Source organism: Perissodus microlepis, chromosome 12, assembly GCF_051167445.1.
Source record: "Perissodus microlepis isolate ML-2025 ecotype Zambia chromosome 12, ASM5116744v1, whole genome shotgun sequence".
In the NCBI taxonomy this organism is placed as follows: domain Eukaryota; kingdom Metazoa; phylum Chordata; class Actinopteri; order Cichliformes; family Cichlidae; genus Perissodus; species Perissodus microlepis.
In genome coordinates this window covers 19,446,331-19,474,105 of record NC_140472.1, presented here as the reverse complement: position 1 = coordinate 19,474,105, position 27,775 = coordinate 19,446,331, and the positions used below count along the sequence as shown (strand labels likewise).

The 27,775-nt window shown below is 41.8% G+C and overlaps 1 protein-coding gene across 2 annotated transcripts; it reads left to right on the top strand.

Moving 5' to 3' along the window:
- The first annotated feature begins 235 nt into the window (after positions 1–235).
- inpp5jb (inositol polyphosphate-5-phosphatase Jb) lies at positions 236–27,668 on the top strand. Of its 2 annotated transcripts, none has more exons than XM_084946259.1 (13): positions 236–348; positions 13,705–14,225; positions 15,805–15,912; positions 16,165–16,273; positions 19,576–19,692; positions 20,508–20,683; positions 22,158–22,269; positions 22,612–22,721; positions 22,923–23,118; positions 24,090–24,227; positions 24,323–24,406; positions 24,487–24,591; positions 24,725–27,668. In XM_084946259.1, the coding sequence occupies exons 2-13, from the start codon at positions 13,717–13,719 to the stop codon at positions 25,058–25,060; spliced, it is 2,100 nt and encodes a 699-aa protein (XP_084802385.1). In that variant the 5' UTR covers positions 236–348; positions 13,705–13,716; the 3' UTR covers positions 25,061–27,668. The 2 variants fall into 2 exon arrangements, with proteins under 2 accessions (XP_084802385.1, XP_084802384.1); XM_084946258.1 differs by lacking the exon at positions 236–348 and adding an exon at positions 7,032–7,567.
- The last annotated feature ends 107 nt before the right edge of the window (positions 27,669–27,775 follow it).

Genomic DNA, 27,775 nt, shown 5'->3' with positions numbered 1-27,775 from the left:
CAGGTTGAGAGGAGACAATTGATTCAAAAACTCAGTAACCTAAAAATCGAACTGGATCTTGTTGATTTGTTGCGAAAGGAATCGGGAAGTTAAAGTTATCAGGCCTTATTTCAGTTTTTAAAAGAGGGGAACCTGTTTGGAAGGATTTGAGGAATTTTTTTATTTATTTATTTTTAATTGGTTTTTTTTGTTTTTTTGTTTTTTTTTTTAGCGTCGTTCCAGACCATACCATACCAGTTGGTGGCGGTAATGCACCTTTCAGTTGTTTGCCAACCGCCAATACAAACGTAAGAAAGAAGAAGAAGAAGGCCTCCTCTTTACTGGGAAAACAAGATGGCCACCACAGAGGTAACCTGCAAAACACTTTGTTACATGAATGCTTCCCAACACATGGGTTGTCCCTACTACTTTTGTTTCTTTGCACTGAACCAGTTGCTCAAACAGACAAGCATTATGACATTTTCAGATGACAGGGCAGCTCCCTTCTTCTGAACAACATGTCCAGAGAGTTAAAATAACCTCTCGCATGGTATGGATGTGGCAGGTGCTGCCAAGTACTTGAGTGCAAGGTAGGCCATGTCACTGTGGCTGTGTCCCAATTCAGGGTCTGCACGCTTGAAGTACGCGCACTACGCGTACTACGTACGGTGCGTACTATAAATACGAGAAGTGCGGAAGTGAGAGGCCTGTGAAATGGGACGGTCTAGCCTCCGTCGCGCTGTTCAGGTTGCCTAGCAACCATGATACTAACCGCGAGAAACGTTATATTCAGCTTTGTTTGACAGAAATGAAGGAGAAAAAATGTTTTGTTGGTCATTCATTTTTGTCATGACATCACTTTGATTAGTTGAGTATCTGAGGCTGAGACCATGGGACTGTAAAACATGATTGTTGGGCTTCATTTCTGTACTGAACAGTCATTTCAAGATTAGTTAGTAAATAACAATTAGCTAATGTTGTTCATGAGACTAAATTCATCTCACTGTGGTAATGTAAATATAATATAATATAATATAATATATATATATATATATATATATATATATATATATTACAGGATATATTACAGCAGTGAGTTTGAACTCTGGGTCAAAGATTCAAGTTGCAGTTATTTATATTTCCTATCACCTTAAATCTTCAGTCAAAGACAAGTATCTTTGACAGTGTATATACAGATGTATTATATATAAGAGAAATATTGTTCGTTTAATACGTTGGCATCATTACATTTGGCTCAGTGCTTACATATATGTATAAAAAGAAAATGTACGAGCTGTGAAAAATAAGACCATGTCATAACTGCTTTAAGTCATACAGAATAGGTATCAGAGCCTTAAACAGGCTGACTTCTGTTAAATGGGTCAAACTGGGCAGAAAGTATACAAACACATAACATCCTTATAGAATATGATGTAACACTATAGATCAACTAACCTCAGAATATATAAAGCATATAAACAATTACAGCAATATGATGCAACAAACACAGCAGGACTACTAATCCAAAATACTCAAAGCTTCATCGAACTGAAACAAACATTTATTTTTAGCTCCATTCTGCTGCTGATACACACTTTAGGTTTCTGGACATTAAACTTGTTGCTGTCTTTCATAGTGTGTAACTTGAAGGCCCTGAGTACTTTCTCCCACACTGAAAACACTGGAATGATAAAATTATTTGAACATTACCTAATAAGACTGATTCAGGACAGACAATTAGTTATTCTAAACTTTCCTAGCAGTCCTTCACAAACAGGGAACAGTCTGTCTATTCTCTCCATCTGTCAGCTGCTGCTGGCTCTTCCTCCTCCTCTTCCTCACACACTGCTGAGTTTGTCCTGGTGGCTCATCAGGGGTGCAAAGCCTCACAGATGATGTGCAGCAGTGGGTCCCTCAGTCCGTCCTCACTCTGGACACTTGCAGTTGTCACACATGGAAATCAAATGTGTGATAAGCTGCAGGATTCAAACACATGTGTAACTTATAAATACATGTTCATACTTTTATTCCACAATCAGAGAGAAAGAAAAAAAGGGAGAGTGCAGGACAGACAGACAGGTGACAGTCTCAGGTGTATACACTGCTACAAAACAGCACAAGAGAAGGAGGATTTAGTGTTTGTGTTATTACGAGTGCTAAACAGATGGTACAGTGGACACATGTGTGACTCCTGTGATTAAAGCATCTTTCTTTCAGCTTAACGAGTGAACCGTCAGCTCGTTCAAACACACGTTAAAGTCCGTTTGGCTGGACACCACTGAACAGAGGCAGCAATATAACATAGCGAACATTAACAGTGCAGTGAATCCTGCTTGTGCCATAATATTCAGGACTGCAAACCGAGCAGCATCACTGACTTTCAGCTTGTTGTGTTTGTGGATATATGACTGACTGTAATTATCCATAGAATCATCACATTCTCGGCCGCTCCCTTCTGCCTTCTGCCATATTTTGCAGCAAAATTATCCACACCCACCGCAGCGCTATGAATTGTGAGATATATGGGACCACGAAGCGTGCACCGGACCACGCTTGATATTTGGGGAAATCTACGGCGCATTTGGAGTATGCATTTGAAGTAGGCTGTATCCCTAATGACTATGTGCACGAGACAATGCTAACTTCCTGGTTTGAGACCGGATGTGGGGTTGTGCATTTCCGGTAGCTTTACTTTGCGGTCAATCGCTACTGCGAAGATATACTCCAAAATCATGTCCAAAACTCGAAAACGGAAAGATTGCGTTATGTTACAAAGAGCAGAAGGTGGGAACACTCACCGCTGTTGTGTCATAAAAAAATCTAATGATCAATTTTGACGTTTAAAGCGTTTAGATCGATCAGTTGTTTACATCACTCAACACAAGCAGAACTGCATTACTGCATGCAGAAGACACATCGTCCACATTCAGAAGCACATCTCTGTATAGTGACAGTTATTATGATTTAAACAGGCAAATGTTCAGCATTCAAACTACAGGTGAAGAGTAGTCAAACCAGATGTTTCCCCTGTTATGTCGATATCAGCTAGTCAAGTACACACCTACACAGCATGTTAACAAACCGTGAAAAAAGCCACACAAAAAATGAATGATTGCTGGTAACAGTTTCTATACATTAGTATTTACGAAGGGTATGTTGTGACTTACCTTCAAAATTACAGCGGTCCCTCGCTAATAACGCGGTTCACCTTTCACCTCGCTGTTTCGCGGATTTTTTAGTGCAAGTTTGCATGCTTTTTTTTACGTCACATTGTGTCCTGCGTCCTGATCGCTGCAGACGATCTCCTCCATGACGTCTCTCCTGTACAGTACAGAATCGCTGCATCAATCGCTAGCAGTGTGACTCTGAAGTGCAGTACTGTATGTCCACGAAACGTTTTGCACCGTCAAAAAATAAAATTGGCTACTTGATTTCACCTATCGCTGGTTATTTTTAGAACATAACACCCGCGATAAACAAGGGACAGCTGAGAAATATAACATTTGAATCCCTTTTCTCTTTTGCTCTGAGGCGCGGGGGAAAAATATCGACAAGTCAATGAACATCATTTACAGATATATTGGGTAAATGCCCAAGACATCTATAGAAATGTAAATCGCCGCTTGATTCATTCATTTGCTTAACTTGTTTTGGACCGTAAACCAGGCCCGAATAGGACACCGGAAACAAAGCTCCCCACAGGAGTTTCCGCACCGGAAGTAGCATATGCTAACGTGCACATAGTCAATTCAGGGTCTGCAGCCTTAAAGGCCGCATTTTAAGGCCGATTACGTCACAGCGACGCGACAAAGGCTGTCCGAAGGCTGCTCGAAATGCGGCCCTCAAATGCGTCCTTCATTTCCCTGAATTTTAAGGATGTGGCGGTGTAGACTTCGTGGCCCCACATATCCCAGAATGCATAGCGACGCGGTGGGTGTGGATAATTTTGCCGAAAAAAAAACAGCGGATGAGGGGCGCCCGAAGAGTAAACTTTAAGTAAGTACTGAATATTATGTCACTTATTTATGTGCAAATGTTTAATAACGAAGAACATTAAAACATTACTGTTGGCCACATGTCGGCAAAGTTATGTGACGTTAGTGACGTTTGTACAAACTTGGTTTTAAAGCCTTTAAAATATATGCCGTTCAATAGCTGACCTTAATCTTACAGAGAATGATCAAAGCTCATGTAGAAACAAACAAACAAATGAACAAAAGATTTTCTCCTTCATTTCTGTCAAACAAAGCTGTATGAAACGTTTCCAGCTGTTAGTATCATGGTTGCTAGGCAACCTGGGCAGCGCGACGGAGGCTAGACCGTCCCATTTCACAAGCCTCGCACTTCCGGCCTTAGCGGTCTTTGAGTACTCGGCCCTTGTGGACCGTTAAGGCTGCGTACTTTAAGGCTGCAGACCCTGAATTGGGATACAGCCGTACACTTCGAATTGGGACAGCCGTCGTCGCGTGGCGGTGACGTAATCGCACTTAAAATGCGTACTTCAAGCGTGCAGACCCTGAATTGGGACACAGCCTGTGTGCCCCTTCATGCTTGGACCAGCATTTCTGGGGACAGTCCTGAATCAGAAGTCAAAGTAAACTTTATTGTCATTTCCCCTATATACAGTACCGCATATAGAGAGATGAGACAACGAGGGTCCGGTTACATCAGTGCAAAAGAAAAACAAACAATAAATATAAGAAGGGTAAGAAAATAAATATACACTTTAAGACTAGGAGGTAAAAGTATCAATAACAATTTAAAATTTATAGTTTGAATTATTTAAAGTGACCTTTAAGTGATTTAAAGTGACCAGTGTAGCAGCTTGTAAACATTGAGCAGAATTCTTGAGAATAAGGAGTGTCCTAGACTAAGGATTGTGTATGCTATGTTATATATATTTTTTCTGTAGTAATGTGAAAATGCATCAATGTTCATGCATTAAGTTAAGATAAATAATTAACTGTTGGTTACAGGTAATGTTATGAAGGTCTAGTGTAGGTACTGTTAGCAGCTTCAAGCTAACCACAGTGCACGGCTTTTCCCAACAAGTCTTGGCCCTAAACAGCACAGACATAAACACACACTCAGTTTTTGACTCATGCATTTTTAAGTACCAGTGAGACTCATGAGGTACCCTCAGGTGTTTCCACAGGCTAACGTAGAATTAATTACTTTTCCCCCCTCTTTGAATAAACCGGTATTTATGGCAGCGAGTGCACTAGTTCCAAGTCTTTATTTTGACATATTTATATGCAGTAAATACAATAACAATAATTAGAAGTAATGAAAAAACTTTACACAAAGATGCATCATTATCACTGTATCATTGACCCATAACTAGGGAGTGAGTATATTACATGTTTAATAAGTGACATAAGGTACAAATGTGCAACACTGGGTGATGGTTTAGTTCATCAGGCAAAGCAGGTGACCCATATGACTTAAAACTAATTGGAATGAAATGGAATAAAACTATTGTGGTCTGACGGGAGGCTAAATCTTAGGGTAATGCTGGGTTAGAATCTGGCCTGAGGCTATTTACTGATTGTCTTTCTTCCTGCTTTTCATTCTTTTCTCCCCTGTTTTATTATAATAAAGCCCCCACCCATCAATCAAAAGTAAGAAAGGAAACTTAAGAAACCTGCCCTAATTAAATTATTTAGAATAGTATAGTCCTTTTGTGTCATTGTACATGCTGTACCGGAATAAAATATAAATGGTAGATGGCAGGAATAAACAGCAAACAGGAGAAATATATACAACCAAGAGGAATATACACAACAATAAGACAAAGGCACACATTAGAGAACAATAGTTGCTTGGAAGCAGTGCAGAGATAAGACTTGGTCTGAGTAGAGTCCATGTGTGAGTGGCCTGAGTGATGAGGGTTTCTCAGACCATGGCTCAGGTTGGTGATGAGGGTGGGCAGAGGTGGGGTGTGGGGGGCATAGTGTTTATTGACAGTCTGAGTGGCCCAGGGGAAGAAGCTGTTTATGAGTGTGAAGGCGTGGGACCTGGTTTTTCTGAGATAGGAAGATCTGGCGATCGCCTCCAGGGGTGGCAGAGAGCAGCCAAGGATTTTTTGGTTGGTGTTAATTTCCCTCTGCACAGCCTTCCTGTTCTCAGTTGTGGCCCCTGCGTACCCAACACCCAGGCAGTAGGAGAGCATGTTCACCACTGAGGAGCCGTAGAAGGCCATTTATTGCCTTTTGTTGTTAATGGACACTGTAAAAAGACATCTAAGAGGAGGAAGAACAGTGCAGCAATTTATGGAACTCCAGCTAGTGTCTCTAAGCAGTGAGATGAGATCTGAGGACTGTCAAAAATTGGTTTAAATAATATGCCCTGCAACAGAGTTTAGGGGTCACCACCATCTCACCCTATCCCTAGCATCCTCCTTTGTCACACCTGTGTCCTTTGTGGCATGTGCTCCTTCACTACATCCATGAGCTCTCTCCGAGGTCTTTCTCTTTTCCTCCTGCCTGACAGCTTCATATTCAGCATAATTGTGTCCAGTATCCACTATACCTCCTCTGCACATGTCCACGTCATCTCAGCCTCGCCTCTTGAACTGTGTCTCCAAACCTCAGCCTGAGCTGTCCCTCTGATGTACTTATTTCTAATCCTGTCCGCCCTGCCTTTTTCTTAGTGTCACCAAAGCATAGGCGCTACCACTGTTGACCGGCAATGACGCTGTTGCGCTTGGGGGCTGTGCCAAATCCTAAATCCACAAACAGAAAGAAGCACATCTGGGGGTTTGTTCAGCTGTTACTATAAAGAGCATTAAAATGACTCAGTCACTGCTATTTGATTGAAAGTTAAAGGCATACAAGCCTCGCTAATTTTCTCCCACGCTCTTCAACACAGTAACCACCAGACAGCAGGAGTGCGCCATCATAGAGTGAGAATACATAGATCTGACGTTCCTAATGTACGTTTTCCATCTTTCTTTTCTTGTCTTTTCTTTCTTTTTAAAAAAAAAAAACCTTGCACCCTGACATTGTGCATCATTTAGTGTGTTCTCGTGGCAAACAGTGTACATCCGCGCGGAAGCCATGTTTGTAGTTGCAGCCTAATTGCCCAGTGTCCTTTCTGGTAGTCGCAGTTCTGGCAGACTGACTCACTCCGCACAGTAATCGTCCGCCAACATTGGCAGACAGCGGCTGCTCGTTTACGGAAGCGCTCTTGGTCGTTCGCGCTCTCTCTCATACCGTCCGGGACGTCTTCTGTAATTTGAAGGGCACGGGGCACGGACGTGCTGCTGCAGCCTGTGTCTTTAAACACGAGAAGGGGGAATGTGTTTCTGAGGCATGTAGCCTGCCTGGCTAAACCCACCAGCTCCTCCTCTCTCCTACCTCCCGCTGAGGAAGGAAGGAAGGAAGGCGAGAAAAGCGCTTGAGATGCCGATGGTTTCATCAGAGAGGCGACTGGAAATAAAAGTTGAGCGCGTTTCTTTTTTCCCAATTTTTTCTTTCTATAATTTCCTGTAAATTCCCATCTTCCATCGGCGCTCCGGACAGACAGACAGACTGACTCTGCAGAACCCCAGCTCTTAAAAATTCTCCGCGCAGACGATCGCAAACAGGTAAAGGTGATAATTAATGAGACACGCATGCGTTATGTTCTTGATTGAACCCTATTAGGAGCATTTGCGGCATTACAACGATATGCTTCTGTTACACAACTTTCAGCTTTCCTTAAAACAGAATATATATAGAGACGCTTGTGTTACCGACACAGGAAGTGTTAATTGCTGTTACGCCTTAAGAGCAGCTGCAGAAAAATTCCAGAAACCTGACTTCGTTGCCGTGGATGTGTGCGTACACGTGCGCGCTACATCATTTGTTTATAATATGAAAGTATGATAAGACATTAACAAAAAAAATAAAAATTAAAAACTGTCTTTCCACCTTTTGCATCGCTTTACACACGCATGCCCACAGGCTGGTTGTCATCTTTTCCACCCTCATCTCATACATAATGGCTCACAAACACATGCAGACTTAGTGTCTCAACTCAGATGTGATGCACAACACAGCACTGTTAAAACTGACCTTCATTCTCTTTTCCAGCCTTAGAAACTGTCCTTGAAGGAAGAGTGTAATTAGGCCAAGTACTCGGCTGCTGTTCGTGTTCCAGCCGAGGTGTCACAGCCATCTGTGGCACAGGAAATGTGAATATTTACAGCAGGCTTACATGCAAGATTCTAATGTTTACATACAAGATATCAGATGAATGAAAAGCACTGTTGGCTTGTTAGGGATGTTTGCATATTACACAATGTGTGTGTGTCATTTAACTGACTCTTGTTATAAATGTAGCATTATGAGGTAAACCATTCAGTTACTTAATCCCTTACATGTAATAGGAGTTATGGGGGGGTGGGGGGTCATGATAGAATGTCTCCACTCCGGATTTCAAAACAGTGTGTGTAATGTCAGCTCAAAGGACTGATTATTACTCAACGCTTTTGTCAGTGTATACAAGAATGATTACAGCGATGATGCGAAGATGCAGTTGCAGAATTTTGTGATTTAAATCAGTTCCTTTGGCTTGTATTTAAATACTGCTCAGGAAGGAAAACTGTGAGTAATGAACCAACGTCTCTGTGAGAGATCCTTTTGCTATCTTGCAAATGCAGACATTAGTCCACACGGTCGGAAGCTGTTTCACATTCCTTTAGCTACATTCATCTCAATTACTTGACAGTGTGCAACAAACATATGCATGAAGATTACTCGCTATATAAGATGCTGCTTTTGCAACATCGTGACCAATGTTCCCTATGGAGAGTCTTCGAAGCAGAAAGCTTTAGGAAGTGAATCTTTCCATTCGACTGATTTCTATAATTGGTAATGGACAGAACTGGAAATTGCAACTCACAACATAGTTTTGCAGTGCAGACAGCGCACTGTGTGTTGTCAGCACGTGTCTTAAGTGTTAGACTGTAGGAGAAATCATTGTGACATCCTGCAGCCCTGGCTATGACCTGATCAGAAAGATGCAGCCCCTTGGATACAGAGGAGCGATACTCAGTGGCATTAGGACCTGGAGGAGCCATTTACAGCTGTGGCAGCAGCTGCCGGTGTCGTTTCAGTACGGGTCATCATTAGTATCCCTGTCACAGGGGCATATGGCTCTGGAGGCTCTCAACACCAATGCACTGCTTGGCTGTAACTCCAGCATTCAACACTAAAGAGGGCAAAATGTGACTGGCATGTCAGCTGGAATCTGTGTGTGAACAAGGAATAGGATAAAACATTGGCATTTCAATATATTTAATTCCTTCTCCATTTGATCCAAAATATAGATATTTTTTTAATTAAGCCATGCTCTAAATGATTCCCTTGGTAGTTGGACTTACCTGTGTCAGTATTCCATGACTCGCCGCAGTGGCTTTTGTCAAATGAATGAGGGTCAGCTGAACAGACGTTAATGAACTTGTGGTGTAGTCGGGGGGCTTTGATGGTCAGCAAGGCAAAACAATTCAGAAAACTAATTAAAGTCTTTAAGCCTGGAGGTGCTTGTATGGGGGAATGTGTCTGTAATGTAAACACACCAGAACCATTTTTATTAGACTGCGTGCAAGCTGGGCACAGTAAATGAAGAGGCTACACTAATGACAATCTGATATCCTCAAAATGCTTCTTAAGGGCAAAGAATTCAAAATGCTGGATCTAGTAGAGATCTTACAAGTGAAGTAGTTTTTTTTAAGGCATTTTTTTGTAGTTGCACAACTATGACATCACACCAAAGTGATTGGTCACTTACAATGTTGAACCTGGATCAACAATAATTATGATGATGTGGGAACAACACCAACAAGTGGATATCAGATCGTGCACACAGTAATGTCAGTGGGGCTGTGTGGTTACCTCAGATTAAATTTAGAAGAGAAGCAATTAGGAAACTTTCAAAATTCTCCCAAATGACTCTTGTCCATAGAGCCTGAGGTTTTCCACATTCACTGGTCATTATATTAGATACACCTATTCATATAAAAGCAAACATCTAATCAGCAAATCACATGACAGGAACTCAGGGCATTTGGTTATGTCAAGATGACCTGCTGAAGTCCAAACCAAGAATCAGAATGGGGAAGGAAGATGATTTAAGTAACTTTGAATGTGTCGTGTTTGCTGCTGGGCTGGTCTCGGTATTTCAAAAACTGCTGGTCTGCTGGGGTTTTCACACTCAACTATCACTCAGGTTTACAGAGACTGGTCTAAAAAAAGGGAAAATATTCAGTGATTGGAGGTTCTCTGGGTAAAAGTACCTTGTAGATATCAGATGTCAGAGGAGAACGACCTGATTACTTTGAGGTGATAGCAAGGTACCAATAACTCAAGTGTCCACTCCTCATAACCAAGGTATGCAGAAAAACATCTCTGAATATACATCAAACATTGAAGCTGATGGGCTACAGCAGTAGAAAACCACTCCTGGTGCCACTCCTGCTGAGAACAGGAAACTGAGGCTACAATTCACAAAATTGGACAACAGAAGATCGGAAAGACATTGCCTGGTCTGTTGAGTCTTGATTTGTGCTTCAACATTCAGATGGTAGGGCCAGAATTTGGTGTAAACTACATGAAATCATGGATCCATCCTGCCTGTTGTCAGTGGTTCAGGCTACCGGTAGTGGCATAGTGTGGGGGGACATTTTTTTGGCACAATTTGTGCCCTTTAGTATCAACAGAGTATTGTTTAAACGCCACAGCCTGCCTGAGTATTATTGCTGACCATGCTCATCCCTTTATGACCAAAGTGTACCCATCTTCTAATGGCTGCTTCCAGCAGGATAGTGCACCATGTCACAAAGCGCAAACTATTTTTTGAACATGATTAGTTCATTGCACTCAAATAGTCTCCATAGTCACCAGATCCAATAGAGCACCTTTAGGATGTGGTGGAACATCATGGACGTGCAGCTGACGAATGTGCAGGAACAATGTGATGCTGTCTTGTCAAAATGGATCAAAATCCATCCATTCACTTCTACTTACCCTTTTCAGGGTTGCAATGGAGCCTATCCTAGCTGTCTTAGGGCGAGAGGCAGGGTACACCCTGGACAGGTCGCAGGACAGAGACAACCATTCATGCTCACCTCCACGGTTGTGTGTTTCCAGTTAACCTATCTCCACTAACTGCATGTCTTTGGACTGTGGGAACATGCAAACTCCACACAGAAATTCCACCTGATGGTGGAATTGAACTCAGGTCCTGGAATTTTTCCAGGACCTTGTTAAATCTGTGCAACAAATAATTAATGCAGTTCTAAAGGCAAAAGGAGTCCAATCAAGTACCAGCAAGGTGACCTTGGTACATTTGCTGTTAAGTCTATTTCTTTCAGCTGTAATTTTAAATAATAGCTCAACTGCAATATTTTAAAACCTGAAAAATGATAATGATAATGATAGTGAAGCGTATGAATGATAGTGTATTGTTAGTTAATTGGTAGATCCCAAAACTGGTGTCAGTACTGTAATTCAGAGCCAGTGGTTTAAATCCCTCCACCCATCCATCCAGTTTTGGGTCATGGTTGACCTTGAGCCTATACCAGCTGTCATAAGGCAGTTACATCTTGGACAGGTTGCCAGTCTATCACAGAGCCACTACAAAAGATCAAAGTCCGTGTGTGGAAATAGAAGAAAAAATAGTGTGTGACTGTCATCCAAAACTGTATAGTCAGTGAATCCCACCAAAGAAGCCAAGAAGGCTGGTTGGAGCCTGCTGTTTGGGTTACACCACATCCTTCCTGGCTCTCTCAGCTCTCACCCCCTCAAGAGGCTGCATGTAAACACTATGACACATTTGTTATTATCAAATCATTTCACTCTCTCCTCTCTGAACGTGAGTGGAATAAAAATTGGCAGCCTGTCGTAATTGTTCCCAGAAAGGCAAATATTTGGCTCTTCCTCCGTCATGCAAGAAGGAAATGAGAATGTTAGAAAGATGAACTGAACTCGATCTAGATTTTCAGTCATCTCTCTCATTTTTCATTTTTCCACATCTCTGAGCACTTGAACATACTTTACCATTGATTACAATCTCTGTATGGTTGTTGTAACGGTAGCATATGATGTCTTGCGTTGATAGTGGCTGTGAGGTGGCTGGCTGAGAGAAGACGACACAGAGCATCTCTCAAGGGTCACCTTTTACTCCAGATGGGTTAAGAGAGGAAAGAAATGGAACGTTTTTAGCCTGGGAGTAGTCTACATCCAAAAACTAAGCAGTTCGGTGTCCATACACTAAAGGTTGGAAGCCGGAACAACAGAATTTGGGGAAGATGGGGAGCGAAAGGATTAGAGAAATGGAACGATAAGAGAGCAGGGGGGATTAAAGCCTGGAAAAATACACAGTGCCAGAGGGAAGTGTGAGAGGATCAATTTGGAGACATTCTGCAAAAAGACTCGGTGCTGTCGCTGAATGAAGGGCTGACTCGGTTGGCTCTTCCTCCCGCTGCCCTCAGCTCGTTTTGCACCCACCCACTCCCACGTGTGCCCACTCACCCTCCTCCTTCATGCTCCCCCACCCGACTAAATGTCATACATGGATCATAAGAATACTTTATGCCCAGTCAGGCACCAGGTTATTGGTGAACTGAAGGACCAGCATGTTAATGAGCACATGTGGAATACAGAGGTGACCCTCCTCCCTGCGTTAAAGCCACAACCTCCTGCTGCTCAAGGTCATGTGAATAAATACGAGGGAGCTGTGTTGCCTCTGTGTCCCCAATGATTCCTGTGATTTTCACCCAGAAGGTTAGGTTTGTCCTCACCCTCACCCTCACTACCACCACCACCCCCACCCCCACACATGTTACACTTGAAACGCCACTGACTCGCAGATCCGTCACCGTTTTGTGCCCAAATCAGCTTTTTTTCCAGCTTGTCCCCGACCTGTCCCTAAGATTTTTACATGGTGCACATTTTTTGCACTTAGATTAAAAATTGTCATTTAAATGGGACTTCAGTAGCTTGTGCTGCTTTTGTATTTTATCAATCCACAGTCGAGAAACGCAAATGAGATGAGGACAATGATTGAATACGTCGTTGCGTGAATAAATGGCCTATTTGAATTCGTTATTTATCTCTCTGCAGCTTCCTCTCTCTGCGTTGTTGCTGTTGTGGTTTATTCTGGGCTGTTGCTTTTTGCTCTTCTGGACCGTGCAGTGGTTCCTCGTGTTAGTGTGTGACAGGTGCTTTGAGCTGATATGAACTGACTGAGTATCTCCCTGGTGACTGGAGGACGGGCAGGGGGCTTAGGTAGAAGCAGAGAGGATGATGAACTGTGTCTAGGCTTTTATTCACAAAATTTCCAATCCTGTAGCCACAGTAAGACAACATGCCTCTTTGTGTCTCGTTATGCTTTATGCTCTTTATTCTGTTATGTGAGTTTTGTTTCGTCATTGTATTCGGTACATTCAGCTGTTTCCAAGGCCATAAGAAACCAGGTAATTGAACATTCATGATGCGGGGAGCCAGAATGACTCACTCAGTTGTTCTGCTGGGTCAGTCTTATGTCGGTCTTTTAGTCATCAGCTGAATTGGTGTGTCATTTGTTAAAAAGGCTACAGGTTGTGTTGTGCAGTGTTACAAGTTCACTGTGTGCTTTGTTAGCTCCATTTATTACACAGCGTTATATTTTCTAATATATGCTCTAAAATACAAACGTAATGTGTGCCATCTGAGTTGATACAGTCTGTTTTTGTCGTCACAGAAATCTTAAGAAATGGACCAAGATAATCCAACCCAGCTCCAGACCTCAAAAGGCAACCCAAACAGCGAAGCAGCAGCTGTAACAGCAACTTCAGCTACGCCTTCAGATACGTCAGCTCCTGCCACCGACTCTAGCACTGGCCAACACGCAGTGCCTGCTAGGCCTCGGCGGCCGCAGAGGACTGCCAGAGTTGAGGGCTCTGTAGATATCTCTGAACTCAAAGCCGAGCCCAAAGCAGAACCCACTGCACTGCCTAACCAGGAGGAGTGCAACCCTGATGGCAATGTGGTCAGTCATTCCAAACCCTCTCACCCTTCAGCAGTCAAGCTCTCAGAAGAGTATACTGGGCCCGGCATTAAGGCTGGTCCTAAAGGTCCAGGCCACCACCCAGTAAGAGCTGCCTCCGTGCCCCACCCATCTGCCAGCAGGCATGTGCCTCATCACCTGAACCCTCATGCACAGAGAGCTCTCTCTGTGGCAGGTACAGCTGACACTCAGGCGCAGACTGTGGAAGACTTCAGGCAAGTTTCCTGTGTGTGTGTGTGTGTGTGTGTGTCTGAGCATGCCTCGGCAGGCCCTGTCCTGCCCAGACAGCTGAGACAGATTAACTGTGGCACACATCACATTTATTTATATTCATTGATAGTGACACTGGAAGGTTGCGATTATAGTAAACATGAGGCCAAAGTGTGGCAAGTTTTTGCAGAATGATGTCACTGTATTTCTATTATCATTGTTTCTGTGTGAATATTGAAAAGTTTCATTATAGACATTTAATGTTTTTATAAATTACATAATAACCCATTTATGGAGTGAAACTTCTTTCTGTTAAACCTTTCTGCTAAGGGTAATATATTTTTATCTGAATGGCCTTTGTGTCTGTCCTGACAACATCATCCACAGAAAATCATCCACAGCGGCTGTGGATGATTTTCTGAGGTGAAGCCTCGCAATTAAACTGTATCAACCGACACTGATGAATCAATGACCTGGACGATATTACCACAGTCAGATATATAAATTCATCCTCACATCCAGTTGGTAACTCTCACAGAAACCATGTTATTGAAGTTGCTTTCACCTAGTCACAGTTGCTGCGCATCTGCAAGCCCCTTGGCAACCCACCTCCACCCCACTGCACCTTTCTTGCTGTGTCAGGCTCAATAATTGTTGTTGTTGATGCCTGGGCTGTTCTTACTTGCTGGTTGTACTGCTGCTGTGGCTTCAGAGGTATAGCAGCAGATCCGTAACACCAAATACCAAGGTTGTAGTAACACTGATTAGTGGATCCTCAGGGGATCGTTTTTTTATAGAAGCACAAAAATTAAGCTAATGATAAGAAGTTCAATGAAGATTAATTTAATGATAACACTATTAGATGCTGAGCACTGTAAAAAGCAATTAGTCCCCCTGCATTAGGAAGAGGTTTCATACTTATTGGTATGCTTAAAAGTTTTGATGTTTAAAATATAGTATCAGATTATGAGAGGTGACGGTATCCTCACCACATCTTACACCCTTGGATTTGTTTGGCATATAAAATAGAAACTTTAGGATCTAGGCATGTTATACTCCATTAAAATCCATTTTCTCAGTATTGCATGTAACTGGATCCTGGCCCAGTGTACACTCTGGCTGAGAGACAGGGTTTACCCTGGAGGTCTCTATAGTCTTTTAAAGAGCCAATTAGAGCTACAAAGACAAACATGTCCTCACATTTACATTTATATGAGTGATTTAGGTTTTATTTACTTTGTCTGCATGTCTTTGACTGGCCCAGGTGCTGGGAAACAATATTATCAGTTTGTCTGTTGCGGCTGACTTTCAGTGCCATTTATTTTAATTTAATATTTTTAAGTAGTTTAGTAAAGTTTTCCTGAGTATGAATCAAAATGAGTGACTTTGTGAAGCTAAAATAAGCCTGTTCTGTTTAAGTGATTTGTAGACGACCTTTGCATTGTAGTGAAACATCGACTGAAAGGATTCATGTCGATGTGATCTGCTGTTGCATTCACTGTAGGTTTGTCTGTAGGTTGTGACACAGGTGAGCAGGAGATGAGTGCTTGCAAGAGTTTTTTATATAGCGCCCTTTTCTAACAGGCTGCACATCATCACTTGGAATGTGGGTTCAGCCACACCACCCGATGACATCACTTCTCTGCTCGGGCTGAATGTGGGTGACGGAAACACAGACATGTACATCATCGGGTGAGTGTTTTGCCTCGACTATCTTGTTTGTTCAGCATTAAAGCCGATTGGCTTGTTTATATGCACGTCAGCGCTGCAGACAATGCATCTAATGAGCAGTCAGGCCCAGATTTGAAAGTCTCTCTCTTCTTATGGAAAAAACAAAAGTGCTTTGATTACATTATCAAAGCACGCTCTCATTAGCTCCTTTTCCTTGTCTGTCTGCTCTTGACCCTTTTACCCTGCTCTGTGTCTTTTTTGTTTTTCTTCAAGGCTGCAGGAAGTAAACTCAATGATTAACAAAAGACTGAAAGACGCCCTCTTCACAGACCAGTGGAGCGAAGTCTGCATGGAGAGACTCAGCCCCTTTGGTTATGTGCTGGTCAGTAATGGCTTCTGTTGTAAACACATATGCACACTCTTATGGTGAAGTGCTCAACAGCTTAGATGTATCGTGGGATTCCTGACGAGCTTGCCGCTTCTTACTTTCTCAGCTCATTTTGTTCCCTGAGCAACGGATGGGGTGATAATTTGCTAGAAGCGTGTAATGTCAGCGAATCTGTTATCTTATCCTGTCTGCCAGGCTGCTAATGTCGAGCTCTTACTGACTGTCGGTCTCCCTTTTTGAACCTTCAGACCTGTGCCCCTCTTTCTCTGTCTTTCTGTATCACTATAGCTACATATACCGATTGTAGGTGTACTAATATAGAAGATAGGGATAAATACTATCTTAAGATCTCCAGTAGGTTTCATGTGTTACAAGGAGTTACGAAAATACCGATTAGTTTTATTAAATTAATTTTCCATCATATTTCATTCCAGTACGCTCATACACACAGTCCCACACACCAGTGCACACTCTTTAGACTCTCCTTATAGACAGCGTAGCTCACATAGGAAAGTCAGTCTGAGTACAAGTAGAAAAAAATCCATGTAAAGTCCATAAAATCCATAAGAGTAATGCAAATCCACAGTTTATGATGAAAAAGATAGTGTCTTTGATGATGAGAAGAAATTACCCAGCAGCAGGAAAAAAAAGAGAGAGAGGCTCGTCATTGGATGATCCCCTCTGATCTTCAGTAAGTTCAGCCCACTTTTATTTCCACTGGTCGCTTTATTTAGCGGCTTGTCCTCAGTCTCCTGAAGCCCCTTTTGCAGTATTTCCACCTTTATTTTTTTTTAACTCCTGTTCCTGGTATTCACCACAAAATAAAATGTACTACTATTGTAGCTCATAGATGAGATGTAATGATGCTGTGAAGATTAATCATAGTTAACTACTGTTTTGATAGGAAAACAAAAGTCAAGAAAGGGGGATTCTTATGTGGAATAAGTGTTATGCACATATTTCTAGTATATATTTAATATTGTTTCAAAATCAAATACGACATTAAAGGAATAAAAACATTATTGTCAAATAAAAAAATCAGACCTTTTGATTTCATTTGTATTCTTTGTGTTTAAACGCTGTGGTCGGTGTTTGTCTGGCTGCGTCTGCAACAATGCTTGGCTCAGTTGGCATGGTGAGCCAGGCCGCGTGAATCAGCTGTCGAGTTGAAAGAGCTAGACAAACGTCTCCCAGGGTGCTGTTTTATTTTTGGATCTCGTTGTTGTCAGTGTTGATGGGCCTCTGACAGTGTGACTGATGCTGTCCTCGGGCTGTCTCGCAGTCCTGCTACGTTAGTTTAAACCTTGTTAATGATCATCGATGTGACCTTTTTTGAGTTTCTAGTAGAAATCAATGCCGTGAACAGATCGGGGGGTTGTCAGGCTAACAAGTAAAGTGAGATGCACGGTTGTGGCAGTAGGAAGATGTTTAGTCATGACAAAAGAAACGTAGTAACGAGACACACCATCTATACTTTCTGCCTTGAGATACTCTGCTCGCTGTGACTTATTGTTGGGTTCAAACTGACTGTTCAAGGAAGCCTTTTCTTGTGCAGTGCAGCTTACAACACATTTTTTCTGGCCATTCACTGCACGGTTTCTGCTGATGTTCACCATAGTTCCTGTACAAGTAAGCTACAGTTTAAGTGCTCTAAATAGCAAAGGCAGTCTGGCCTTTCTGAATGCAACGTGGTTTAATCCACTAAGTGCAAGACTTCTCTTTTTCTGTGTTTCTGTGTCCATCTCTGTTAGAGATGATAAATTCAATTCAATTCAATTTTATTTATATAGCGCCAAATCACAACAAAAGTCGCCTCAAGGCGCTTCATAGATACAGAGAAAAACCCAACAATCATATGACCCCCTATGAGCAAGCACTTTGGCGACAGTGGGAAGGAAAAACTCCCTTTTAACAGGAAGAAACCTCCGGCAGAACCAGGCTCAGGGAGGGGCGGCCATCTGCTGCGACCGGTTGGGGTGAGAGAAGGAAGACAGGATAAAAGACATGCTGTGGAAGAGAGACAGAGGTTAATAACAGATATGATTCAATGCAGAGAGGTCTATTAATACATAGTGAGTGAGAAAGGTGACTGGAAAGGAAAAACTCAATGCATCTTGGGAATCCCCCGGCAGCCTACGTCTATTGCAGCATAACTAAGGGAGGATTCAGGGTCACCTGGTCCAGCCCTAACTATATGCTTTAGCAAAAAGGAAAGTTTTAAGCCTAATCTTAAAAGTAGAGATAGTTTCTGTCTCCCGAATCCAAAATAAAGAATGCACTAAACTTTTTCCAAATAACATCACACTCACAGCTCATTTCTTTAGTCATGTTTGTGCTGTACAAGGTCAAACATACGCTGCTGGACTCATGGCCCCGCTCTGTCTCTGTCTCTCACACATTTGTCTTTGGGCTTTAATGTCTTTTCTGTGCTTGGTCAAAATGTGGCTTGGCAGCCTTCAGCAGATTTCTGTGTTTTTTTTTGTTTTGTTTTTCTTTGTTTATGATGATGGGAATTTCTGTTCATCCACAGTGTATGCAGGCCAAGGTACCCTCTCTTCAGACTTTACCCAAGTGCACGCAGACCCAATCGTTATGTGTCCTCACACAAATGACAAAAAAAAGAAGTTGGTCCACTTTACGGTTCACTAGAATCCATTATGCAACAGCCAGTTAGTGTGCAAGCAAGAGGATCTCCTGTCACGCGGAGATGTATGCCTCCATTTCCACCCGCGGGGCATTTAGACTGGGTGTGATTGTGCTTCTTCAGACTGTGGATGGGGGTTGGGATGTGTGGACAACTGGAGAAGGCAGCGGGGAGGAGGCATGAACATGGGAAGGGTTGACATCTCGTGTAAATGGCATGTAACATTCCTCACTGTCTTGTACTGAACAAAAATAGAACCAGAGGTGCACTAATGTCAAATCCTGCATATTATCATGAAGCGCTTGGTGGGATGTTGAAGGACTTGGAGAAAGGTAAGGGGCAAATATCAAAGGTTTTAGTGGTTTTTGACCGCAGTAAGTGTAGATGCTGTGGCAAAAGCTGCCTGTGGCTTCATGTGAAGTAGCTTTGGAACTAGACCACATGCTCCTGCAGGCCAAAATGGAAATGCAAGTTGGTAAAAAAGAGGACGAGTGCGAGGGATGCCAGGAGATTTTATATTCATGTTGTAAGCCTGATGTGCAAGTGAACTTTACAGCTGCCCTCCTTAGCGAATTATGCAAAACATGTCCTCATAACTCTGCTGTCTATTTACGTTATCCCGTCTAATTCTTCATGGCTTTCTCTTCTCTAGGTTACATCCCAGCGGATGCAGGGAGTGTTACTGCTGGTTTTTGCCAAATATTTCCATTTGCCGTTCCTGCGTGGAGTCCAGACTGAGACCACTCGTACAGGCCTGGGGGGTTACTGGGTGAGATGGCTACTGACATTTCGTTGTGACCAGCACTGCATTATGGAAATTTCCCACGTAAAAACAAAGCACTACAGAGAAGTGGACTATATCTCGGTTTTATTTTTAGGCTGGTATCTCTTTCCCACGTACCCTCATATAGAAATGGGACACACCAAATATCTGCACATCAGCTCTTGCACTTTGTTAGTCAAATGTGGCTTCATCCAGTTTTATGTAAATAAAGAGATAGATGCTGGTATCTTGCAGCCAGCTGTTATTAACATTTGGAAAAGTCAAGCATAAAAAAAATGAACCAAAGGCAAACTGCTGACTGGGGTGATATTCCAATCTAATAATTTTTTAATGTGTTTTAAGCTTGAAAAGTAAAATATATTTTTTACCAAAAAGCAACTGCTTTACAGCAGTTTTGTCAACAAGCACAGTTTTATTTAGAAAGGAGGTTAGTTGCAGCATTTCTACGCACACTTTTTTCAAAAGTAAAATTCTCATTTTATAAACTCAAATGACATCGACGTGTACTGTGGGTTTTATAACGCACCATCTTTGGTGTTGTTGTGGGTCAGAACAGTGGGAAGTTGTGTACTCATCTTGACCCCACCTTTGTGCTCTCTGCTGTTATCATTAAATATTGATATTGTCCCTCAGTATTCCTTAATGAGTGAACTTCCTGTTTGTGGCTGAGACACATATTCAATACAGTGGAAAATCGTAGCATACTAATTACTGTTTTTATTGGCTTTTTAATCACTAATAACATACATTGAATTCATTTGTTTCCACTTAACTTCTCTTCTGCTTGCTCCTTGCTACAGGGGAATAAAGGTGGAGTGAGTGCCCGCATGTCAGTGTACGGTCACACCATCTGCTTTCTCAACTGCCACCTCCCGGCTCACATGGAAAACTCAGATCAGCGGATGGAGGACTTTGAGAGCATCCTGCAGCAGCAGCAGTTTGAGGGCCAGGCTGCCACTGGGGTTCTTGACCATGAGTATGTCAGTTCACAGAAACACAGAAACTTTAGGTTAATGTATAAGCTATGACCAAAAGTCAGACGCTACTTATTCGCTCTCTTACGTCGGTCCATTAAGGCTGAAACAGTTGCAGAACCCCAAAGTTTGACTTTGAAAAGGCAGGATTCAACATTATGGATGAGCTAACGAGAAATATCTCTGCGTCTGTCAGTTGCATTGTAGCGTCTTTTGCACCTTGCCTCCTCCAAACCAGCATGTTTTCTTCTCAGCAGACACATTCTCAGCATTTTCTCCTGGAAGTCTAAATGCTTATGATTATGTGGTGATTGTAGGTTACAATTGTATGTAAAGTTTTCACAGGACTCTCTGCAGTCCTGTGACTAAGCACACCACATCATTCACTAGCTTGTAGAATTACCTTTAGCAAGAATAAGATGAAACCATATTTGTTTGTGTGACTTTATCCGTCTCTCTCGTCATTGTGGAGGAACTTTGGTTTGGTTTTCTTAACATTGTTGCTTCAGTTCATTGAGGTTTGCAGGCATTCATTTATGCACAGATCTCTTAAGGTCCTCTCACAGCATTTCAATCTGGTTGAAGTCTGGACTTTGACTGGGCCATTAAAGTAGATTTTATTGCTGCGCTTCAGTTCATTGTCCTGTTTCATGACCCAATGGGGCCAATCTTTAGCTGTCAGACAGATGGCCTCACATTTGACTTTAGAATACCTTGGTATACGGAGAAGTTCATGTTCGATTGCAAAACTGTGCTGTGCTTTAATGGCAAACATCTGCACTTTGGTCTCGTCTGTCCAAAGGAAATTATTACAGAAATTGTCAAGAAATTTATCATTTAACATGTTGACTGAGGCCTGGGAGAGTCTCAGGTGTAGCTTTTGGGTTTTCTGCATTTTCTCTGAGCGTTGCACAGTCTGATGTTTGGGTCAGTTTGCTGGGACATCCACTCCTGGGAAGATTGTGGCATTGTGTTAGCATACACTCGAATGATCCAGACCTGCAAACTGCCAGAACTCCATCTTTTCAACGTAACAGTATGTTATGCTGTAAAATTTGATTGCAAAGTGGGCTATAATTTGATGAGGTTTCCCACTGTGGGTGCGAAGCTGTGGCATCTGTGATATGATGAGTGGTAATATTGATTTTCTCGCAAAGTAAAGCAATCTAGTACCTTAGGAACTATCTTTCTGAATCTTTTCTTGTAAATTTATGATTTTATAACCTAAAAAAAAATTTCCACTTTTTTTTTCTCTCATAAATTTTTAGGTCTTGCCCAGAAAACTGTTTTCTCTGAATATAACCTTCATCTCCATCCTCATTTTTTTCCCCTCTTTATGCTGTATGTATCTGTAAGATCAACCTAGTGTTGTTTTTCCATGCTCGTGGTTTCTGAGGGAAATAATTACACAGTCATTGAGGTAACTTAAAGCGTCACATTTGTTTGAATTCACAAAACGACTCCTTTTTTTTACAGTGTGGTGTTTTGGTTCGGGGATCTTAATTTCCGCATCGATGACCTGGAGATGCAGGTGGTCAAATCAGCCATTGATAACAACAAGTTTTCAATATTATGGGAAAAGGATCAGGTAAAACCAAACATTTATATGTATGCAATTATTGTACCTCAGCTCATCTGCATGTGGCCTTCCTCAGAAGCACTAAAAGTACTCATCTCATAGCAACTGAGGAGTGTGTGTATATTGAAATTCTATCCATATTTATTTTTCTTATTATTATTTCAGTGCATTCAGCCTGAAATAAATGTAAAACTGTATAGAGAAGTTCTTTATTTTATGAGACGAAAGCTGAAATGATGTTAGTCAGGAAGTGGCCACTAGAGGGTGATACAGAAACACACTAGTCCCATGAGCAGCGTCAGTAATTGTTGAAGGTATGTGACGTCTTCTGATTGGTACTATGATTTACAGCTAAACATGGCCAAAGACAGCGAGACAGTGTTAGAGGGATTCCAGGAGGGACCGCTGAAATTCCCTCCTACCTACAAGTTTGATGTTGGAACAAATACATACGACACAAGGTTGGTGATGCCGGGGGTGCTTTTATGAATTCTAGGCCACTAACCAGATACCTTTAACACACATCCTCTGAAAGGCTCTTGCTGGCTTAAATGAATCCTTACAGTTCATCTTTTATCCTCGATCTAGTGGTTTCAAACATGGCGTCATTTATTTCTTTCTTTTTGCCATGCCCCATCTTTTTGTTTCTGGAAACTTCCCAGTGGGAAGAAACGTAAACCAGCTTGGACTGACCGGATCCTGTGGCGTCTGAGAGCCACGGCACCTGCTGGTGCAGGGAAGCGTGGCTCCATTTCAGGGCTAACGAGTGGCGCCAAAGTGACGCAGCACAACTATCGAAGTCACATGGAATTCACCGTCAGTGACCACAAACCAGTTTCTTCCATCTTTACTCTTCAGGTGAGAAACACTAGGGTATGTCTGTGCAGGCTCTCAGTCATCCAGGTCATGGTTGTTTTAGGATCCGAGGGTACGTTATGAGGATGATTTTGAGCAGTATTAGGCCTTTGCATCTTTGAAATTAGTCTGTAGTTGATAATACAATAAATACATATTCTATTGCTAATCAGAGTAGTTTGGCTAGAAATGTAACATATTTATGATAAAGTCAGACAATGAAATAAAGAAAATATTTAAAGAATATATACACATGCTGAATTAATTTGGAGCGGGCTTTTGATACCGTACTATTTTTGATAAATAAAATTCATATATCTGTCTCACCTGGAGGGCTAAACAGGGCTTTCCTCTGCTCTGACAGTTATTTTCAACAGGTTTGTGTAGACAAATGCCAGAGAGCTGTTAAACTAACAGCAGCTAACCGCTCTGTGTTCATAGCTACTAGCAAAGTATAAACTGTCACATTGAACATAGTTCTTACTATAAAATCACATTGACCAAATCAAACCAATTCATCCTACTTCACAAGAAACCAGATTCCCGTTGGTGGTTATTTTAAACTGATGTTACACACAGGTTTTGATTACACCATTCGATTACACCATTATTGACCTTTTCCGTGTGATATAAATAGAACTGTCTGTACTTCTGTAGACTTTCATCCTGGTGGTACAGATTTCTCCTCACAATACATACATGTGCTAAAGTGGAGCTTTTACAGGGAGAATTTCATCTCACAAGTGCCCATATCTGCTGTTTGTTTAATCTGTCTTAAGAAACAGAAATATAACAGGCTTGTGTTGCAATGCTGTGGAGGTCCAGGATATCAGAGCAGTGTTTTTAGCCTCCGCTGACAGGCACATGACTGACATTTTAGATGAGGTCGATCCTCTGCTCTCGTTATCCTTTAGGACATTGTGGAAACCTTACAGCACTTTGGTATTAAATAACTATGGTACGTGTCTTTGTAGTTCCCATACAAGGTGGATCTTCCCCTGGTCACAATCATAGTGGAGGATGAGTGGAACAGTGTTGCTGATGCCACAGTGATATTCAAACTGGCACCCAACTACTCTCGCAGTTCTTGGGACTGGATTGGACTTTTCAAGGTAACAAACCAATATGTGAAATTAATACTACAACAAGTAGGTTGAGCATGACAAGTAATCCTGTGCATTACTGATTTTACTGACTTCTCCCATAGGTGGGTTTCAAACACTACAAAGACTATGTGGGATATGTGTGGGCCAAGCAGGAGGAATCAGATTTTCTTCGACAGGAACATCAGGTAATCTGGATGCACGTAGGCTTCAATACAAGGATAATTTTCTTTCACATTTAATGAACGTCTTATCGACTGATTTCCAGGTAACCTTTACTGAGGAGGAATTGCCTAAAGGCTCAGGAGACTTTATCTTGGGTTACTATAGCAACAACATGAGCAGCATTGTGGGTGTAACAGAGCCATTTCAGGTAATTGCAACCCACTGCTTGTTTGACGTGAAAACAGCCAAATGCTCTTTCCTTTGGTGTTCTCATCTGCATCTGTACTCTTTTTATTTCACGTTTTCCACTTTTACTTACACTCTTTTCCATCTGTCTTCAGATCCTGCTTCCCACCTCAGGCAATGACACGAGCTCTTCAGACAGCTCTGATGTCACTTCAGAAGATGACAGCACTGTTGTCATGAAGATGAGGTCCCGCAGTCCTAGCCCACGTAAGGGCAAGCACCGCGGCCATCGCAGCGGCAGCCGAAGCCGCAGCCGCTCCGGCAGTCCTCACCAGGCCAAAATGAAAGAGGTTGATGTCACCAAGGCTCCTCCACCAAGCACCACTGCAGAGACAGACTGCAAGTTCATTAGAGGCCCAACAGAGGGCAGTAGCAGCCAGCTGTTTGGTCCTGTGGAGCAAGAGAAAAACTCACAGGATCCAGGAGTGTGAGCCCGGTTGTGTTTACAGCTCACATTAAAAACCTGTTGTGTCTTTAAAGTCATGCATCCACCTCACTGTAAAGTTTCTGTAGAGAAAATTTACAGTTTCCGATGCCATCCTTTTCAGGAATAGCCATCTGGTTTGTCCAGGAGGTTTACTTTGCCTTGGGTTGTTTCAGTAAGCTGTGCACATGCATGTCTTTTATTTGTAAACCCTTCACTCTCTGCTGTGTTTCTTCTCTCTTCGTCCGTTCTCAGGTGTGGTCAGCACAGGGAGCTGACACCTTTCATGAGAAACTACTCAAGGATTTTTGCTCACTTAATACTTCATAGGAACCATCTTTACTGTTTTTCGACAGTGCTTTGATGTTCCTAGCAGTCATGTCAGCTCACTACATATAAGATATTAGGATTATAACTTATACTCGACACAGATATTCCACATAATTCACTCAATGTTTGCTGTAGTAATGGATCCATTATAGAACAAATCCTATCATACAGATAAGATTTAATTCAAAAACAATCCATAAAGTCATCACCAGCTCTGGAAACAGTCACATTATTAGTTTCTGCAATCAGATGTGCAGCATACAGTTTGACTTGGTGATGTGGTTCTAACCTAGCACACATTATACTACAAAATATCCAGGGAGCATTTCAAATGATCCACCAGTGGGAATAAATTCCCTCGAGGGTGCATAAAAGCTGAGCAGAGCCAAAGTACGCGGAGGCTGTGATTCAGGGGACTCGGACACTAGCCACGGCGTCAGAACAACACACACCAGTGTAGAGTGAACGCGAGTGTAAGGACGTTTAAATAGGCCGCCATGTCCGCGCACTGCGTATGTGATGGGTGTGGGAGGCTAGCTGTCAGCTGACACAGCATAGCTGTCTTACAAAAGCTAGCTGATTGATTGCTGGCCACTTACTGCTGGACCAACTGTGGCATCGCCTACAGCAATACCTGACTCACCATGAATTGCTTTTTACACACAATGCTTGGTGTGAGTTAATGAGCCGCACTGCTTTTGCTCACAGCAAACAGCTGTTAATTTTTAAGCAAATTAACCCACAACATGAATAACAAAGCACTTGTTTGGATCTTTTATTTAATTTATTTTTTGCATGGTGTTTAAACCCAAAATCAAGACATTTCTCATCTGGATATCTCATAAAAATGTGAGCAGGAACTCTACTGTGTAGAGCCACCATAGGGACTTGTATTGTACTGTAGGTAGTATAATACAAAAAATGACTTGCTCCACTTTTGTGAAATATCATGTTGTTCATTTATTTTCTTTATTAAAGAAGTGGAGTGGTCCTATCAGATACTTTACTTTCACTTTAATTTGATGCTTGTTTTCTCTCTTGCTCAGATCCACCCTTAATGATCCAGGTGATTAGCTGACAGTGACAGTAGTCAAAATAGTTGTGTTAGATTGCTACTGTGTGACCTATTAGACACTTTATACTGTTAAGCACTTAGCATAGGACAGTGTATACTACTGTAGCTGTAACTCTCTCTGTGTGTGTGTGTGTGTGTGTGTGTGTGTGTGTGTGTGTGTGTGTGTGTGTGTGTGTGTGTGTGTGTGTGTGGCTGAGGCAGTGAATGGGGTCTGTCTGCATGGTTTGCTGCTGTGGACATACTGTACATTCCAGTACTGTGGGTTTTGTGCCGTAAAGTGCTGTTTTTGACTTCCCTTGTCATAATAGTGGCCGTGAAAGTTGTTAGAAAAACTTGGTAAGGGCAGTAAAAAAAAATTACTTAAGTGTATGTGTTAGGTGATAAACTGCTGAGTAGTTATACTTGCTGAAATCTGGAGCTGTTTGAAACACTTCATTGTATTTAAGTGTAATTCTTTGGTTTTAAAATGGGAAAGAAATCTATTGGACCTTTGTTGGAAATAACGTGTAAAGACAAGTCTCACATTTTAGATAGTAGGTGATCATGTTCTGTATTGCAGTCAATGCCGGTGGCTATGTATTGTGAAATATTAATGAAAACTGTCTACAGAATGTTATTATTTTGTAATTTATGTGGCAACAATAGAAGAAAATATATGTAAAGGATAAATATGAAGTATGGTAGAAATGATCAAATAGGAGACAATCTATTCCGCAAAGATTATTTTACTGAAATTCTGTATTTATTTTCTTATTTAACTGTAAAATGAGCCTAAATCCTGCTGGCCAGCAAGGGAGCGTTATTTCTACTGAAACAATATTACAGAATATTGATAATGATTATTTTTCTTTTTTTGACAAAAGATGATTTCTCCACTTCACATATTAGTAATTTCATATCAAATTCTGCTTTCACTGTCAGACGTGTAGATTGTTAAGTGTACAGGTGTTCGTATAATTGTGAACGAAACTACAAAAATACAGCAAGCCTGTGTGATCCTGTGACTGTTGGCCTAGGATGATGGTTTATCTCTGATCGTCTAATCACACAAGCAGGAAGTTTGTTAAAGGGTTGCTTGCTTTGTCCTCCAACCAGGAAATTAGTGCAATACTGTCCAAAGAAATAATATTCTCCCTTTCAAGTTGTCTGTCTGTTTCTTTAATTGTTTCATATTTAATATCATTGTATTAAAAAATGTGTAACTATCTTATCATGTCTTATCGTTCAGGTTAATTAGTTTGAATGAAAGGTGTTTGTTTTTGTTTTTTCTGAAAGCTGTGTCTATGGGAGAGAACACAGAGAATGATACAGACAAAA